Genomic DNA, 18,014 nt, shown 5'->3' with positions numbered 1-18,014 from the left:
GGTATTATGCTAAGTGAAATAAGTCAGACAAAGAAAGACAAATACCATATAATTTCATGTATATGTGAAATCTAAAAAACAAATGAACAAACAAGAGAAAACAGAAACAGACTCACTGATATAAGAAACTAAATGTTGATTACCAGAGAGGGAACAGGTTGGGGGCAGGCAAGACAGGTGACAGGGATTAAGAGGGACAAGCTTCCAGTTATAAAATAAATAAGTCATAAGCATGTAATGTATAGCATAGGGAATATAGTCAAAATATTATAACTTTGTATGACAGATGATAACTAGACTTATACAAGGCATACAATTAAAAGATCTATAACTCCATTTATTAATATTGATACGAGTGATTGCAAGGCCCCAGGAAAGCCACTACTTTTTCATGAAAAAAAGACAACATAACAAATGTAGGTCTATTATAAAAAGTTAGTGTGGTATAGGGGAGGAGGAGTGGACGTGAGTTGGTAAAGAATGTGAAGCCAGAATATTTGAGCTCTTGTCCAGTTGTGACATTTCCTTATCTCTGAAATGGTGATAATTAAACATGACCTACAGAGTGATTGCAAAAATCAAACACAACAAGGCATGTAAAAAGGCGTATATATAGAAGGCATACAAGCATTAAATGTTTCTCCCAGTAGATATTAAGCTCCTCAAAACCAGTACTAATCTTATCTTTTTTATGCTTTGAACCTAGCACGATCTTAGGACTCATAGAAGACTTTGATAAATGTTTTGATGAGTAAATGAATGACCATCCAGAAACAACACACACACACAAAGACTCTTCTGATTGTATGCATAGCCGGGAAGATGAATTTCATAATATGCAAATGTCAGCTTAAAAAAAGTTTATGCTGGTACAAACTTCTGGTTACAAAATAACTAAGTCACGGGGATGTAATGCACCACATTGTTAACAATACTGTATTGCATATCTGAAAGTTGCTAAGAAAGATCTTTAAAGTTTTCATGACAAGAAAAATTTATAACTATGTGTGGTTATGCATGTTAACCAGACTTACTATGGTATAATAAAAAAGTTCATGCTAAAATAGAAGTAAACCAAATCTGTGTTTATAAATATGTTCATTCTACACATAAAATATACATACACATATATGTATGATTTAATAGTTCAAATATCTTGTGTAAACAGAACACATAAGTGAACTGTGATTTGTTTAATGGAACTTATCACAATCAAAGCATCTAAGATTCAACAGAGTGAAAAATTCCTCCTTGGAATGATTCTCTAACTTCAGAGTGTTCACGCAGTGTTGCTATTATGGCCAAATATTTGTTACACATGATTACTCTTCAGCAAACCTTTCAGAAAGCAGTCTGAATTTTATTTACAATAGTAAAAACCTTACTATATCAAATCACTTTGACAATTTGAGGGAGAGGGGCAGATGGATTTAATAAATAAAAACTCTACGAAGTTAATTGAAAAGAAGGTGAATTACCTTGGTCTGTAGAGGCAATAACATAGGTGTTTTGTTTTAACTCTTTTGGCCTGAATGAATATTCTCATCCAAGGTTCAAAATACAGAACAGATGTGTAGGCTCTGAATGACCATCTCTCTGGAAAACTAGAACAGAAAATATCAAAGGGCACACTGCGGAGGATGCATCAGCAAATCTCGCAACACTCACAGACCTCGTTACACCGGCCTCTAAATACAAAGGGCTACATAAATCACCTACCCTTGGATTAGAACTGAATTTTTGCTGGCAACTGATGCTAAGTAGACTTACACCAGCAATAGAAAATGCACTTTCCATTAAAGCTATCAGATCAGAAGGGCAAAACCAAGTCAAATAAACAAAACCATCCCCCTGCTCAAACGCAACAGAAAACAAAAAAAAAATATCTAGGCCCCATGAACAAGAAACATTTCCATGAAGTTACTATAAACAAAGAAATACAATAAAAATGTTTCATTTGCATTGGAAATTACGAACAATACATATAAAACTTCATTCTGTAAGTGCAGTTAAGTATTAAGTATTTATGGCCAGCGGAGGGGAGAAGTCTGACAACGTAGTAAGTGAGAGCATAAAAGAGAAAAATAAAGGACAGAAAGGCAATAAAGTGGGAGCAGACACAACGCAAACAGCCTTATGAAGAAAGCTACCCTTGTAAAACTGCACATTGCTGGGAAGTCAGTGTTGCCATACACTAACTCCAGGGACCTTCTATATTAGAGTCCATTTATGCACTGTAAATCCTCTCCAATTAGACGAGAACTAAAGATCAAAAACAAGCCCAGCTATGCTGAGGAAGTCGTGTTCTTGACCTACTGGGTCCCAGAAAAGGCATCTATGAAGGTCAAGGTCAAACAGAAAGCAGGGAGCCCTGCACCCACCATGTTGACAGTCCTACCCCAGCCCAGAGGGAGACAAAGATGATGGAAAGGAAACAGAAAGCCTAAGGGGGACTGCTCAACCGAGATGCAGACCACCGCCAGTTACTCTCCATAAGAGAGAGCAGAGCTCCAGGGAATTTACCAAATTGAAGATAAAGCCTGTAAGAAACCCAAGGATTTCCTGGTTGGTCATAAGTTCCTTCAGGATTTCTTTTAATTGTTTAAAAAGAAATTCTTTTCAAGTAAGACTTGACTAGAATTTCCCAATAAAAGATACCCACGGCTGCTATTTCGTAAATACTAATGCATTTTTCACATGGCCAGAGAGGCTATCTGCATTCCAGTGTCGCACCCTAATACCGTGGGTGGCTTTGAGTACACCAGAAGCTGCACAACCAAGTAAATCCTCACCTGTTAAAAGAAAAAGGAAAAAAAAGTCACCTTGGGACACTATCAATATTCCAAGGACTTCAAATCCTTTCTGGATCTCTTGATTAAAAACTGCCCTTAGAGCCAGTAGCTTTCTTTGACTCTCGTAAAAGCTAACACGTTTCTGTCGTTTGAAAGTAAAAGTGAAAAAGTAACTCAGAGCTGAGTTTGAGAATTTGAGAAATAATGAGAGATCAAACTGGGTTAGAAGAGTTTGGGTTTAAAAAGGGATATTATACAAAAATAAAATAAGGAAACTGGTACTTCTACCATTTCATGTGGCTCACTTTTTGTCCTCACCCAATAGATATCCATAGGTGAACAGTCATAGCAGGTGTGTTGGTGATCAAGACCTCCTCTCTGTTAGGAAATTCCCTGGAAGGGCTCACGGGACTTAGCATAGAGTTGTACTTATGGCTAAGTGTTATCACAGTGATGCAGTAAGGGTATACAGTGGATCATAATGCGGAAAGATAGGTGGGGTCTGGAGGAATCGGACTGCAGCGTTCTTGTGTTTTCTCCCCCTCGTGATGGGTCAAAACACATTCTCCCCCACCTGTAAAAATGCAGCAACATGTGAGTGATGTTTCTGCCTAAGGAAGCCCAGTAGAGACAGCAATGAAGGATTTCACTGGGAGTTGGTCTGCAAGCTTGTACCAAAATCCCAGCATAAACCATATTGTTTGCATAGTCTAGATATAGTGAGCCAACCTTATTTGTTAGGGAAAGTTTTCTATCAGTGTGGGAGACTTGGCCAGCCAAGGGCCAATCTTGAAAGCAAGACTTTCTATGGATGAAAGCCTTCCATGTTAACCCTCTTCTATACACGTGCCACTTTCAAAAGTTCCTAGTTATTTGTAACAAACAGAATGGCAATACTTCTTATGCTATTGTCATGTCTGTGATAGAAGACAAGGGCAGCTAAAAATAAAAGCTACATATGAAATAGGCAACCCAAATATAACTTCTGAACTTCTTCATATGATGGATAAGGTCCTTCATGATGTGGCCACCACTCAACAACCCAGCCCCGTCACTTGCCAGCTGTAGTTCGTGAAGGCGTTGAGGACCACGCTCCAGTCTCCAGATACAGGTAATGCTTTCTTATATCCTTAGCACATTCAATTCCTTGGCTATTTTTGGTTAGCTCTTTTTCCCCCTTCACAATGCAACTTGAGATCTCCTGCCCTCTTGAAGCCTTCCCTCACTCCCCAAGATTGGGTGATCCCGTGGCTCTGGTGCTCCCCTTCTTCTTCTGTGGCTTCCCATCACAGCACTTCCACTTAGCGGTGTCACTGTCTTTCTTTATCTGTTTCCCCTTCAGGTTGTAAGCCCCATAAGGCTAGCATCCTCATCAATAAATATTTGTTGAATCAATGATAATTATTCAGGACTTCCTTGGCTTAATTTAGAATGAACGACAGGGGGTTCCCTTTACAAGAAAGACTTTTTAATGACTGATCATCTTCAACGGCGATGCTATCAATTTTTATAAATAAAGCCATTCACTTAGGAAACTGAAATACAAATGTACTAAGCTATCTTCAAAAGATCTAAGAAAAAAATACTGTTATTCCCCACCCACCAGGAACTAATTCACATACAAGAAGCGTGCTCTTGTTTACTACAAAATGTCTTTCTTTTCTGTCTTGGACTTTGCCGGAAGTGCCCATATCTCTATCTTTTCCTGTATCTCTCTCTTTTTTTTTTTAATTTTTATTTTAATGTTTTTTTATTATATTGTGTTAGTATTTAACAGTTTTTATTTATTTTTATTTCAACTTAACTTACTTTTATAAAGGAAGGAAGAGAGAGTGCCGCCCAACACACACACACATGCACACACACACAGCCACATGACAGATATAGGGAAGGAAGAGTGTTTTAAGCCAGAAACTGGCTTGAAAGTGTGTGGAATGTAACAGCAGATGGAGTAGCCTATGCGTTTGTCTCCTGCACGGCATTTGGGTGTTCTTATAAAGTCTCTAATTCAGCATCCAGCTGTGGCTGTGGTCTCGGTGTGGCCTCTTTCTTCTCCCAATCTATGCACATTGTTCTGCTGCTGTTTTAAGTGTTGCTCCACACGTGGCATATCATGAGTAGATCGGTGGTCACCAAACTGTTAAGGACAGGAGAGAGGCCAGAAACAGAGGTCCTGTGGCCAGCGTCGCATCTCCTTTACCTATCAATTCAGATTCTCCGTGGCCGGAGTCTGAGAATGTAAATTTTTTAAAGCTCCCCAGGTGCTTCCTTTACCTCTGCAAGTTCTGAGACCTACAGGACAGGGTGGTATGTAAGAAAGGTTGCCTGAAAGAGAGAAGCAGGTGTTTGGATGCAGGACACCCTCTACATTTAACCACAATGGGTCCACAGACAACGGACTCCCACTGAACTGCCCTTGTAAGGTCCACAGTGGAGAAAATGACTCTAAACTCCAGGCACTAAAGTAGATTCCTTTTGGAATACCTCAGAAGTGCCATATTTTTATTCATGAAAATACTGCATTCTATAACCAAAATTGTTTTCTAAATTTATTGCTAAAGTCCCTACAAAATCTCTAAGGAGTTCTTCAAGTTGAAATTAACAAGGCCTATATTATCTTGAATATAAAGAAGTGCATAAAGGTTTTTAACTAGTTTAAATTCTGAACTACGAAGGGGCTAACCAAATTTAATCTTAGGCTGGATTATACCTAAGAGAAATGTCAACTCAAAGAGGTAATTTAAAAGAAGAGTTATAAGCTCTGCAAAGTAATGAAAGTGCTTCTGTCATACCCGCGATATGGCAAGCAGCACATTACAATTTGAAGGTGTAACTTTTGATGTGTTCCCAGTCAGCTCAGTTAAGACATAAACTAGAGACATTATGGAATGCTGCCCAGTGACTGTCCACTTAGGAACGCACGGGCAACGCGGCATCTAATTTCAAAACATTACTTAGCACAAAATTTAAACTCCATTATTCCACATTATATCACCACTCTCAGAGCTGTTTTTTAAGATGGGTTCCCCTAGCTGCCTGAGATTCTAACCCATGATGGATTCCAGGGGTATGACAGGCCCCTTCGATGACAGCCAATTCCATGACATGCCTTTTTTACGAGTCTGCGCTTTCTTGCATTTTCTCATAAAGTTGAATACATAAAATATTTATAATGTTAAAAAGACAAATCACAGAAGCAACGTGGCACAAGGAAATCACATGCATAATAGAACAGGTACAATGCTCACACTGTCTCAACCTCCAAAAAGGGAATCAGGAAAAATGTTATAGGAGTGATCAAGTCTTCACCATATGGAACCAAAAAGAGATTTCAAAGGTAATAGAAGCACTTTACAAAATTTCCTAAAACTCCCCCTCCCCCCAGTAAAGATCCCCAATAATCTTCAAGGATGGAGGACAGAAGCCACTGCTAAGAATGCCAGCATCTTCCAATGAAAGTATCTACACATCCTCAGAAATGCCTAGACATTGGCGTTCAGTTCGGTTTACCTGAATTCATTTGTTGCTTGCTATGTACCAGACACTGGGTTAGTTTCCAGAGCACTGTAATAGTAAGTGCTAGAAAGAAGTGCTGTAGGGAAAAGCAGAATGGAGGGGACTAAAAGGCACACAGAACCTGCATGTGCCAGGTCCTGTGACTATTGTAGTTCCACAGCCTTCGTACTAAGAAGATGATGTTATACATAGCCTCATCTTGTAGACGAAAATACTGAAGTTCAGAGACCACAGATAACTTATCACTAGAATGACAGCTCTCCCAACAGAATTCAGGCCATCTGGGGGGAGAGATATTTGTGTTTTGTTCCCTCCTATATTCCCGGCTCCTAAAACAGGGCCTGACACTCAAGAAATATCCACTGAAGGAGTGAATGTAAAATGAATCCATCTATAGTCAGACAGCTCCTCAGGGGGAAGAACCAGGATTTGAGACCCGTTCTAAGCAACTACAGAGTCCACTCTTTCTCTAATGTACCACCTGCCTCCAGCGATGGCTGGCCTGAAGCACGGCGCTGCAAGGTGACTTGGAGTGGGAGTCAGAAGTTAGACCCGGCAGGGGCGCCTGGGTGGCATAGCGGTTAATCGTCTGCCTTCGGCTCAGGGCGTGATCCCGGCGTTCTGGGATCGAGCCCCATATCAGGCTCCTCTGCTGTGAGCCTGCTTCTTCCTCTCCCACTCCCCCTGCTTGTGTTCCCTCTCTCGCTGGCTGTCTCTATCTCTGTCGAATAAATAAATAAAATCTTTAAAAAAAAAAAAAAAAAAAAGAAGTTAGACCCGGCAGCCCCCCCACCCCACAGACCTGCCTGCCTATGGGCCTGAGGTTCTGGTTCCTTCAACTTAATCCACAGAATGGACTCAAGGGTCTGGTGTCCACGTTTTCTAATTCTGTATGTACCTTACTACACACAGAAAAAGTTAATATGGCAACAGACTGCAAACGCTCCCCCCTTCCCCGCCATTTTCAATTAACCCTCATGTCTCTGCTGACAGACCATGCCATTATGTAAAGGACTATTTTTTTAAAAATCAAAGACAGGCTGGTAACTATGAACACATATTTGTCTCTGCTGAAACCCAAGGAAGAATAGGAGGGAGGTCATTGTGCCTAGAGAGGAATGGGAGAAGAAAGGAAGTCAGAGAGACAACATCTGGCAGGATGCTGCAGACCATTATGAAGACCTTTGCTCTTCCTCTGAGTGTAATGGGAAGTCATTGAGGAATCTTGTATAGAGAGTTTTTAAAAGACTACTGTGGCTGCTACAGAGCGGCAAGGGTGAAAGAGTTTTCACAGGGCGAAGGGTGGAAACAAAGAGACCTGTGGCTTGGTGGGAGGCTCTCTATAACCCCGGGAGATATGACGGTGGCCTGGACAAGGATTATGGTGGGAGAGGAGGTGATAAATGGTTGGGTCTGGATCTAGTTGAAGGCAGAGCCAATGTGAAATAAGCAAGTTAGAAGTGTCCTCCAAGAACCCTGAGGACAAGAGTCCTGAGTAAGAAGAACGTTTAATAAGTCAAAACCCACAAGCAGACACATTGTGGAATTTTATTTAAAGTTAAGAGAACTCCTAAAAGCTATCCAAGGGGGAAAATTAGTAATTTACAAAAATTTAGTAATCACATCTGGGTCAGACTTCTCATTAACAACATGGATTCAAGAAGTCAAATGAGCAATAAGTTCTGAGGGAAACTTTTTTTTTTTAAGTAGGCTCCACACCCAGTGTAGATCCCAGTGCAGGGCTTGAACTCACAACCCTGACATCAAGATCTGAGCTGAGAATAAGAGTCAGACACTTAACCTACTGAGCCACCCAGGTGCCCCTGGGAAACTATTTTTGAATCAATGTTTCTTCATTCATTTAAACAAATATTGAGGAGGAAAGGGGGAAAAAAGACACTTATAAGGATACAAAGCTTCTAAAAATTTACCTCACGTGGACTTCGAAATAATTATTTGAAGCTATAACCCAGCAAATAAACTAATGTGTAAATTAAAAAAATCTAGGATGGAAGATGGTGTGGTAAGCAAAGAAAAATATTAAATATTATAATTTAGTCTAAATAACTATTTACGCAGGGTATGATATAATATTGTAAAATGTTATAAATAAATCCAAACAGAATAATCAGAAAAGGTGGAACTGGTATGAAAGAGAAATAAAGCATATTAAGGCCCTGACTTATTTGTGAGATGAGACAGATGTTAACTCTACACTTTGATAAGAAAACTAAGTTTAGATATGTTTATTTAAAATGTAAAGATAATCCACTGTAAAAAAATAGAATGGAACAAATGATTTTCAAACTACTGGAATAGAAAAAAATGAACCTTCCTTCTTGGCAAAAAAAAAAAAAAAAAAAATTACAACTCAACAATCTCACAAAGGGGGAGAAAAAAAATAGGCATACAAAATTAAATAAACCCAAGCGCAAATGAATGACAACCAAAGAAGCAAATTAAATACAAAAAATAAAATGAGAGGCAGCCATAGCAGATGTCATAATAAGTGTAAAACAGATAGATTTCCTATTAAAAGACAGAAGCACTTAGACTGAGTCACAAATCTAATTATATGCCATTTATAAGAGACAAGTTGAAAATTAAACAACACTGCTGAGAATAAAGCAGTGGAAAAATATATGGTAAGAAAAGTTAATCAAAATAAAGCAAACATAGGTTAATATTAGACAAAAATAGAAACAAAGTTATTAGAAAGCATTAACTGGAACATAGAGGGATATTTTATATTAATAAAGGTTCACTTAAAATGTATATCTGCCATAAATCTAATGACTCAGAAACATACACTGCAAAAATTAGAAGAAATAAAGAAACATGGACAAAACCAAAGGCACTGTAAGATTCATACTCCTCTTCAGAAATTGAGGGATTGAGGGAGAAAAAGAAATGGAAGATCTGAATAACTTAATTAAAAACATGACGTTACAGAATCTGTCTTTTTCAGAGATTCACAATTTTTCCAATGTTTAAAACATTAGGCCACAAGAAATCTCAACAGATTTCAAAGAGCAGATACAATGCAAACTATATTCCCTGATCACCATATAATACAATCAGAATAAGAGGATATTCGACACCACCCCCAAAAAACTTATGTACTTGCTGATTTTTAAAATACTTTTTAAAAGTAATTCCTGAGCTAAAGAGAAAATCAAAATGGAATTTATAAACTATTTAGAAATAAGCAATAATGAATTAATAAAAAAAGGGGGGGGTGGCACAGTCCTTTGGGCAACCAACCCTTAGTTTCTGCTCAGGTTGTAATCTCAGGGTCATGGGATAGAGCCCCACATGGGGTCTCCACGCTCAGCAGGGCATCTGCTTCTCTCCTTCTGCCCCTCCTACCCCCTCAAATAAGTAAATGAATCTTAAAAAAAATAAATGAAATAAGCAACAATGACAGTTCTACTTTTGAAACCTGCAGAATAGAGCCATAATGAGGAGGGCTGGGCTGGGAGGATGCATAAATGCCTCAGTTATTCAGGTTAGAAAATGAATTGAAAGTAAACAAATAAAAGATACACCTCAAGGAAGCAAAGTCAAATAAAACAAATCCAAAGAAAGCAGGAGAAAATAGGGAAATATATAACTAATATAAACCTAGTAGATTTAAAAAGAATCTGAAATTATTTTGTTTTTAAAGACAGTTGAAACACCTAAGCCTTTCTGGCCAAGACAAAGAGATGGCACAACATGCAACAAAAGTAGTAAAAGGAGACACAACTATAGGATTGGGGAAAACAGAAATGTTATAAGAATTTTTTATGTAAAACTCCTTATCAACAAATTTGCAAATCTAAATAAAATGAATGTTTTTATAAGAAATTATAAATGACAAATTTGATCCAAGAATTTAAAAATCTGAGATTAAGTTATAGCACAATTCAAAAGTAATGAAAGTAAAAACAAAAAAAAGTGATAAGACTACAGATTTTTCAGAGAATTTCTACCAAATCTACAGGCAAACAAAAAGACTCATTTTACATAAACCCTTCCAAATCAAAAAAAGAGGTGAAAAACTTCTCAACTCATTCTACCATAATCTATACGCCAATACTAAATAAGATAAGGAAAATAAAAGCATAATGATAGCCCAGTCTCACGTGTAAGCATAACGGCAAAAAATATTAAATAAAATACTAGTGAAATTAACACAGTGAACTAGTTGGGTTTATTTGAGGAATGGAAAAATGATAGTTCAATAGCAAACACTTTACTAGAATAATATACTTTAACAGATTAAAAGAGAAAAACAAAATTAAATCACCTCAACAGATATCAAAAAGCACTGACAAAAACTTAACACCAATATCCTAATGTGAAAAATAAATAAAAGTCACTCAATAAACTAGAAATAAAATGACTTCCTAAGTTTGACAAAAAGCATTGGTTAAAAGGAATAATAACTAGAACAAATATCACACCTAACTGTCAAAGATAAAAGAATTCCATTAAGACAGAAACAAACCAAAAATCCTGTCTGTTATTACCACTCTTAGTTAACTGATTAGTTAAAACAAGAAAACAGAATGAGTAAGAGAAATGAAGACACAAAACCATCACTATTTGCAAATAAAGACTAAATAGAAAACCCAACTGAAAACTAGTAAAATAAAAGAATTCAGTAAATGGCGAGATATAAAATCAACAGTCAAAAGTCAATGGTTTGGGGATGCCTGGGTGGTTCCATTGGTTACGCCTCCAACTTTTAATGTCATGACCTCAGGGTCAAGGGATCAAATGGAATCTGCTTTAATGACTCTCTTCCTCTCCCTCTGCCCCTCCCCACCTCTAAAATAAATAAATAAAAATTTTTTAAAAAGTCAATGGCTTTCCTGTCTGCACATTAATAATTAGAAAAAGCAACAGAGAAAAGATCGTATTTGAATGCCAAGAAGAGTCACAATACCTATGAACTTAACAAGAACTGTACAAGACCTATATGAAGATATAATAATACCCAGCAATTACTGAGTATGAACTCTGTGCCAGGGAGTGGTCTAAGCACTTTTCAGTTCATACATCATGCAAGCTTCACAACACCCTGTGATACACTACTATTAACACTACTGCTATCACTATTGCCATTTTTGGATGAGTAAATTGAGGCTCTGTAAGATTAACTACCTTCCCCATATTAACACAGCTTATAGAACTACAAATTGAACCCATACAGTCTAACTACCAAAGCCTTGTTCTTAACTAGGATATATATGATGATGTAAAACTCCACCAAACTATATAAAAGACCGAAATAAGAACCAAAACATAAATATGTCAGTTCCTCCCCCAATTAATCCATAAATTCAAGGGGCTATCAATCAAAATCCCAAGAGAGCACTTTTTGTAATAAAACCTGAAAACCTGATTTTGAAATTCATACGGAAAAGAACATCTGCAAGAATAATCAAAATATTTTTAAAAAGGACAGTGAATGAGTACTTGCCCTACCAAATAGCAAAACACATTTTAAAGGCTATAGCAATTAAAAAATTCTAATGAAGCGAGAAGAGAAAAAAAATATATGAAAAGAAATAGGCCATCTAGAAGCAGATCCATATATGATGAGAATTTAGCTTATATTAGTGATGCATTTCAAATAAGTAGGAAAGGCTCAACTATTTTTAAAATGCTATATCCATTAGAAAATATTAATTTGTCCTCCCCCATGTACACCATGTTCAAAAAACAAATTTCAGGTAGATTAAAAAGCTACAGAAATAAACTACAGATATTAAAAAAATGATAAGAAAATATATTCGGTTAAAGAACACCTGAGTTTAGAAGTGGAAAAGAAACTCATAAAGAAAAATATTGCAGATTTAACCTCAAAATATCAAAAACTATTAGACAAAGGACAATACTAACAATGTTAAAAATCAAGTGGGAAAAGAGGAGAGAGGGTGTGTGTTGCTCTAAAAGGCAACAGGAAGCCAACACTTGGGTGGCTCAGTCGGTTCAGCAGCTGCCTTAGGCTCAGGTCATGACCTCAGGATCCTGAGATTGAGCCCCATATCAGGCTCCTTGCTCAGCAGGAAGTCTGCTTCTCCCTCTCCCTCTGCTGCTCCTCCTGCTTGTGCTCTTTCGCCCTCGCTCTCTCTAATAAATGAATAAAATCTAAAAAAAAAAAAAAAAAAGGCAACAGGAAGGATCCTTGTGCTGATGTACTGGTGGCTTTGCACCAAGCTAGGCAGATTGCATCAATGTCAATATCCTTGTTGTGATGTTGTACTACAAGTTTAGCAAAGTAACAGCAATGGGGAACCTGAGCAAAGGGTACACAGGCTTTCTCTATATTATTTCTTGTAACTGCTTATGAATCTACAATTACCTAAATACAAATTCTAATTTAAAAAAGGTAAGTGTTGGGGCAGCTGGGTGGCTCAGTTGGTTAAGCAGCCAACTCTCAGTTTCAGCTCAGGTCATGATCTTGGAATCCTAGGATCAAGACCCTCAGGCTCCTCACTCAGTGGGGAGTCTTCTTGAGATTCTCTCTCTCCCTCTGCATGTCCCGTCTGCTTGCTTGCTCTCTTTCTCTCTCTCCTTCAAATAAATAAAATCTTAAAAAAAAAAAAAAAAAAAAAAAAAAGATCAGCATTGTTAAAATAGTGAAAAAGTGAAATCAACCTAAGTTCCCATCATCAATAAGGGGGTACTGATGTACAATATATCAATGTAAAATAACGAATATTATTGAAAAACTATTATATACCAATGTATAGTAATTCATTACTTTATAGCCATTTTTAAAAAATCATTTTTAAAAATGAGGACTGCAATTATCCAATAAAAGAAACCAGGATTCTTTAGAGAAATGGCTGATTGTATTACAGCAACAGAAGTATAATATGAGCCTGAAACATCTTATGATGCCAAAAAATGCATAAAAATGATGGTGATATGTCAAAAGAACATAAAAGCCAGCTTGAACCACATGCAGAAGAATGAAACTGGACCATTTTCTTATACCATACACAAAAACAGACTCAAATGGATGAAAGACCTAAATGTGAGACAGGAATCCATCCAAATCCTAGAGGAAAATATAGGCAGCAATCTTTGTGACCTCAGCCACAGTAACTTCTTCCTAGACATGTCTCCAAAGGCAACGGAAACAAAGGCAAAAATGAACTATTGGGATTTCATCAAGATAAAAAGCTTTTGCACAGCAAAGGAAACAGTCGACAAAACCAAAAGACAACCAACAGAATGGGAGAAGATACTCGCAAATGACATATCAGATAAAGGGCTAGTATCCAAGGTCTATAAAGAAGTAATTAAACTCATCGCCCAAAGAACAAATAATCCAATCAAGAAATGGGCAGAAGACATGGACAGACATTTCTCCAAAGAATACATCCAAATGGCCAACAGACACATGAAAAAATGCTCCAGATCACCCGACATCAGGGAAATACAAATCAAAACCACAATGAGATACCACCTCATACCAGTCAGAATGGCTAAAATTAGCAAGTCAGGAAATGACAGGTGTTGGCAAGGATGTGGAGAAAGGGGAACACTCCTACACTGTTGGTGGAAATGCAAGCTGATATAGTCACTTTGGAAAACTCAAAAAGTTGAAAACAGAGCTACCCCATGACCCAGCAATTGTACTACTAGGGATTTACCCCAAAGATACAAATGTAGTGATCTGAAGGGGCACCTGCACCCCAGTATTTATAGCAGCAAAGTCTACAAAAGCCAAACTATGGAAAGAACCCAGATGCCCATCAACAGATGAATGGATAAAGAAGATGTGGTGTACATACACACACACACACACACACACACACACACACACACTGGACTACTACTCAGCCATCAAAAATGAAACCTTGCCATCTGCACTGACATGGATGGAGCTAGAGGGTATTATGCTGAGTGAAATAAGTCAAGCACAGAAAGACAATTATCATATGATCTCACTGATTTGTGGAATTTAAGAAACAAAACAGAGGGGGCGCCTGGGTGGCACAGAGGTTGAGCGTCTGCCTTCGGCTCAGGGCGTGATCCCGGCGTTATGGGATCGAGCCCCACATCAGGCTCCTCTGCTATGCGCCTGCTTCTTCCTCTCCCACTCCCCCTGCTTGTGTTCCCTCTCTCGCTGGCTGTCTCTCTCTGTTGAATAAATAAATAAAATCTTAAAAAAAAAAAAAAGAAACAAAACAGAGGATCACAGGGGAAAAGAAGAAAAAAAATAAAATAAGATGAAATCAGAGAGGAAGACAAACCATAACAGACTCTTAATCATAGGAAACAAACCAAGGTTGCTGGAGGGGAGGTGGGTGGAGGGATGGGGTAACTGAGTGATGGACATTAAGGAGGGCATGTGATATAATGCGCACTGGGAATTACAGAAGACTGATGGATCACTGACCTCTACCTCTGAAACTAATAATACACTATATGTTAATGAATTGAATTTAAATTAAAAAAATAAAAAAAATTTAAAAAGCCAGCTTGAACAGGCATCCTTCAGCCAAATCTAGGACAACTTTAGTCACAAAATACTGGTAGTGACAGATTATTACCCTTAAAATGAAAAGGAATGCATGGGTCTCTACCATGCATAAAGAGAAGAAGAGGGAGAGGAAGAATGATAAAGCGAGTGTGGTAGAATATCAACACCTGGGGAACCCGAGAGAAAGGTATGTTGGAATTCTTTGCATTATCTTTGCAATGCTGTCAAGAACTCTAAATTATGTCAAAAGAAAAAGCTAAGAAGAAAAAAGTATGACTTTAGTATAAACTGACAAATATTGAAAAATCTAGATGACATATTTAAAACCCAAGTTGCAGAATGATTTCTATAGTAGAAGAGAGATGGGGGGGTAGAGAATGAGAAAGCACTGTTACACTGATTGATGTATTTATGCACGCTTGAGTAGTTTTCAATCAACATATTTGTGTGCTACATGAGGCCCACTCCACCCACTGCCCCAAAGATTACTGTCCCTGGAGCAGGTGCTGGACCACCAGGTAGACCACACCGAAGAGTGAGAGACAGGAGAGCATAAGGAAAACGAACACTTCGATCCAGGACTGGGTGGCATACCTTATATGAATTTCAAGATCTGTTATGAAATTACAGTTCCATACTGGTATCCACATAAGGAACTCTATGCCCTATGAATGAAATGTAAAATATCTGAAGGATAGAGTAATTCCATACCTGCTATCTACACAGACTCTCCGGGTCGGGAATATGGACGTACAATTACAACCCTGTCCATTCTGCAGATGCCAACTGATACTGACCACCTGTGAGGCAAGGCCAGGCGCTGGCCTCTTCAAACCCTCCCCTCTACCACCTGTCACATTCCATTTGCTCAGTCCTACCACATTCAGTCAATATAGGACCTCTGCAAATCACTCGGATTTTAATCATCTGTGTGACTGTAACTAAAGTTTACTAACAGCCACCAGTGAGAAGGAGACAACAAGTTAACTTGATTTTGTTTTGATTACTTCAAAGGAAAACAAAAACAAAAACAGGGTGGGGGTTAAATTTGTAAAGGTTTGAGATGTGGGACTTGGTCCAGAAAATTACAACATAAATTAACAAACTAACATTGTCTAAGACGGCTCTGTAGAAACTTACTTCCTGTCATTAGTTCACTATTATTTTCATTAATATCCCATATTCGCAGCCCCTCCCCTCCCTCTTTGTTCCAAAGTCTTAACTTTCTTTTGATTTCTTACAAAGTTATTTTTCATATTGTCATCTTCCCTTTTAGGGCACTTTGCCTAAATTTAACATGGCAGATTCTTTCCCAGCAGATATAACCCACTTTCTGCACATCACCCTGCAATTACGTATGATTCCCTGGCACTCTCTACATGCCACATTCACAGATTCAAATTCTGATTTAATATATCACACGTTAAATGCAAACTTCTGCCTCATCTGATTCTGAAATTCTGAGATGACTTCTCTATCTACATATTTTTTAATTTAAGTGAAAACAGGTTGTCTTTACACTGCTATTGCCAAAGCACATGCCACTGCCTGTGTACTCGAACATCACTCCTAATGAAATTTTCATAAAGTTATTGTCATCTTGCAACAAGGCCCTGCTGATGGTTGGATTATGGCTGTAGAGCCTCAGCCCAAAGCCTTAGCCCAAAGCAAATAAAGGGTTTTGGTTGCAAAGTTTAAAACTGATATCATACATTCACAAGAACTATCTGAATGCCCAGACACTTTGACTCAGTAGTTCTTGGGAATTTGTCATAAAAAAACAATTCAAGGGTACCTGGGTGAGTCAGTTGGTTAAGCGTCTGCCTTCGGCTCAGGTCATGACCCCAGGGTCCTGGGACCAAGCCCTTCATCAGGCTCCCTGCCCAGTGGGGAGTCTCCTTCCCCCTCTCCCTCTGCCCCTCCCCCCTGCTCATACACTTGTTCACTCTCTAATAAGTCTTAAAAAAAAATTTTAAAAGAATAAAAAAATCCATCTGTATGAAAATGTTTATTTCAATATTATCTATAAATAATGTGAAACACTGAGACCAATGCTACTATCCAAAAATACAGAAATCATTATAGAAATTACAATGAACCAATTTAATGGACTATTGTAAAACCATTTATCAAGAAATCATTATGAAATGAGACTTACCAAGACTACATAATAACTTTAAGTTCAGAAGCAAATTGTAAATGAAAAAAACACAGAAATCACACTTAAAAAACACTAGAATTGAATAACAAAAATAATCGATTATGATATATAAATTCTTTTCTTTAAAATTTTTTAAAAATATTGCTTCACTTTTGATTTTATAATAAACAAAATTGGAAGAAAAAGTATATCAGAAAAAAAACCTGAAAGCTTGAATTTTCCTATTTCTATGTAGAAAATTAAATTATTTTCAGAATCAGCAGGACCACACCATCTAAGACCAAAGGTGGAAATTGCATAGTTTCAAGGTTTGAAACTTGTCTTGAATAGATGAAGAATCGTGCCCAGTGGCTTTAAGGGGACACCATAACCACAAGAAAAAGAAGTGTCAAAGGAGCTGCTACATTACTAAACCACTTGTTCTCAAAACCAAGATTATGTTAACTGTACTTGATTAGAAGTTCAAGTATCAGAAGTCATAAATGGAAGAAGAGGCAGAAAAAGATCCATCTTCGACGAGAGTATTCTTTCAGCTGCAAGAGTTAACGTTTTTCTAGTCCCTTAATGAAGAAGAATTGGGTGTTAATGTCAGAGCCCACTGACTTTTCAGAGGGGAAACTATACATCATTCCCCCCCAGGAGGCGGTACTGCTGTCCCTCCTCGGCACTATTGTGAGACTCACATCAGAAGCCACGAAATGTATAGACAGCACCCTTGGTAGAGAAATGATGTCTCTTCTTTAAAACAATCCCTCCTCATAAAAATCCCCCCACCCTGTCTTTAAAAGGCTTTTCTTATGATTAAACTACAAAAAAAATGTTGTTGAAAAATCAAACACACGAACAAATCCAATGTGGTCAATGTTCCAAAATTAAACTGTACATATCCTGGATCTGATCCATTTTCTGCATTTTGTGATTAACTGCTTAAATGGCTTAAACAGCTTCTGACTTCATTAAACAAATCTGGAAACAGTAAGAACTTTTTTCCCAAAGAAATTAGCTGTCAAATTATTCCTCTAATAATGTGTTTGTTTTCTGATGCTAGTGCTGAAAT

The 18,014-nt window shown here is 37.7% G+C and overlaps 1 protein-coding gene across 1 annotated transcript in view; it reads right to left on the bottom strand.

Moving 5' to 3' along the window:
- Positions 1-18,014, bottom strand: part of MORC1 (MORC family CW-type zinc finger 1) — a 156,147-nt gene that overhangs the window by 113,610 nt on the left and 24,523 nt on the right. Inside the window, exon 9 of the mRNA XM_048215067.2 lies at positions 1,479-1,604. Within this exon, the coding sequence (XP_048071024.2) occupies positions 1,479-1,604 (126 nt within the window). The remainder of the gene's footprint in view (positions 1-1,478; positions 1,605-18,014) is intronic.

This window comes from Ursus arctos, unplaced genomic scaffold, assembly GCF_023065955.2.
Source record: "Ursus arctos isolate Adak ecotype North America unplaced genomic scaffold, UrsArc2.0 scaffold_4, whole genome shotgun sequence".
Classification (NCBI taxonomy): Eukaryota; Metazoa; Chordata; class Mammalia; order Carnivora; family Ursidae; genus Ursus; species Ursus arctos.
Note: the sequence above shows the minus strand (reverse complement) of the source record. Positions and strands in the feature narration are given on the sequence as shown.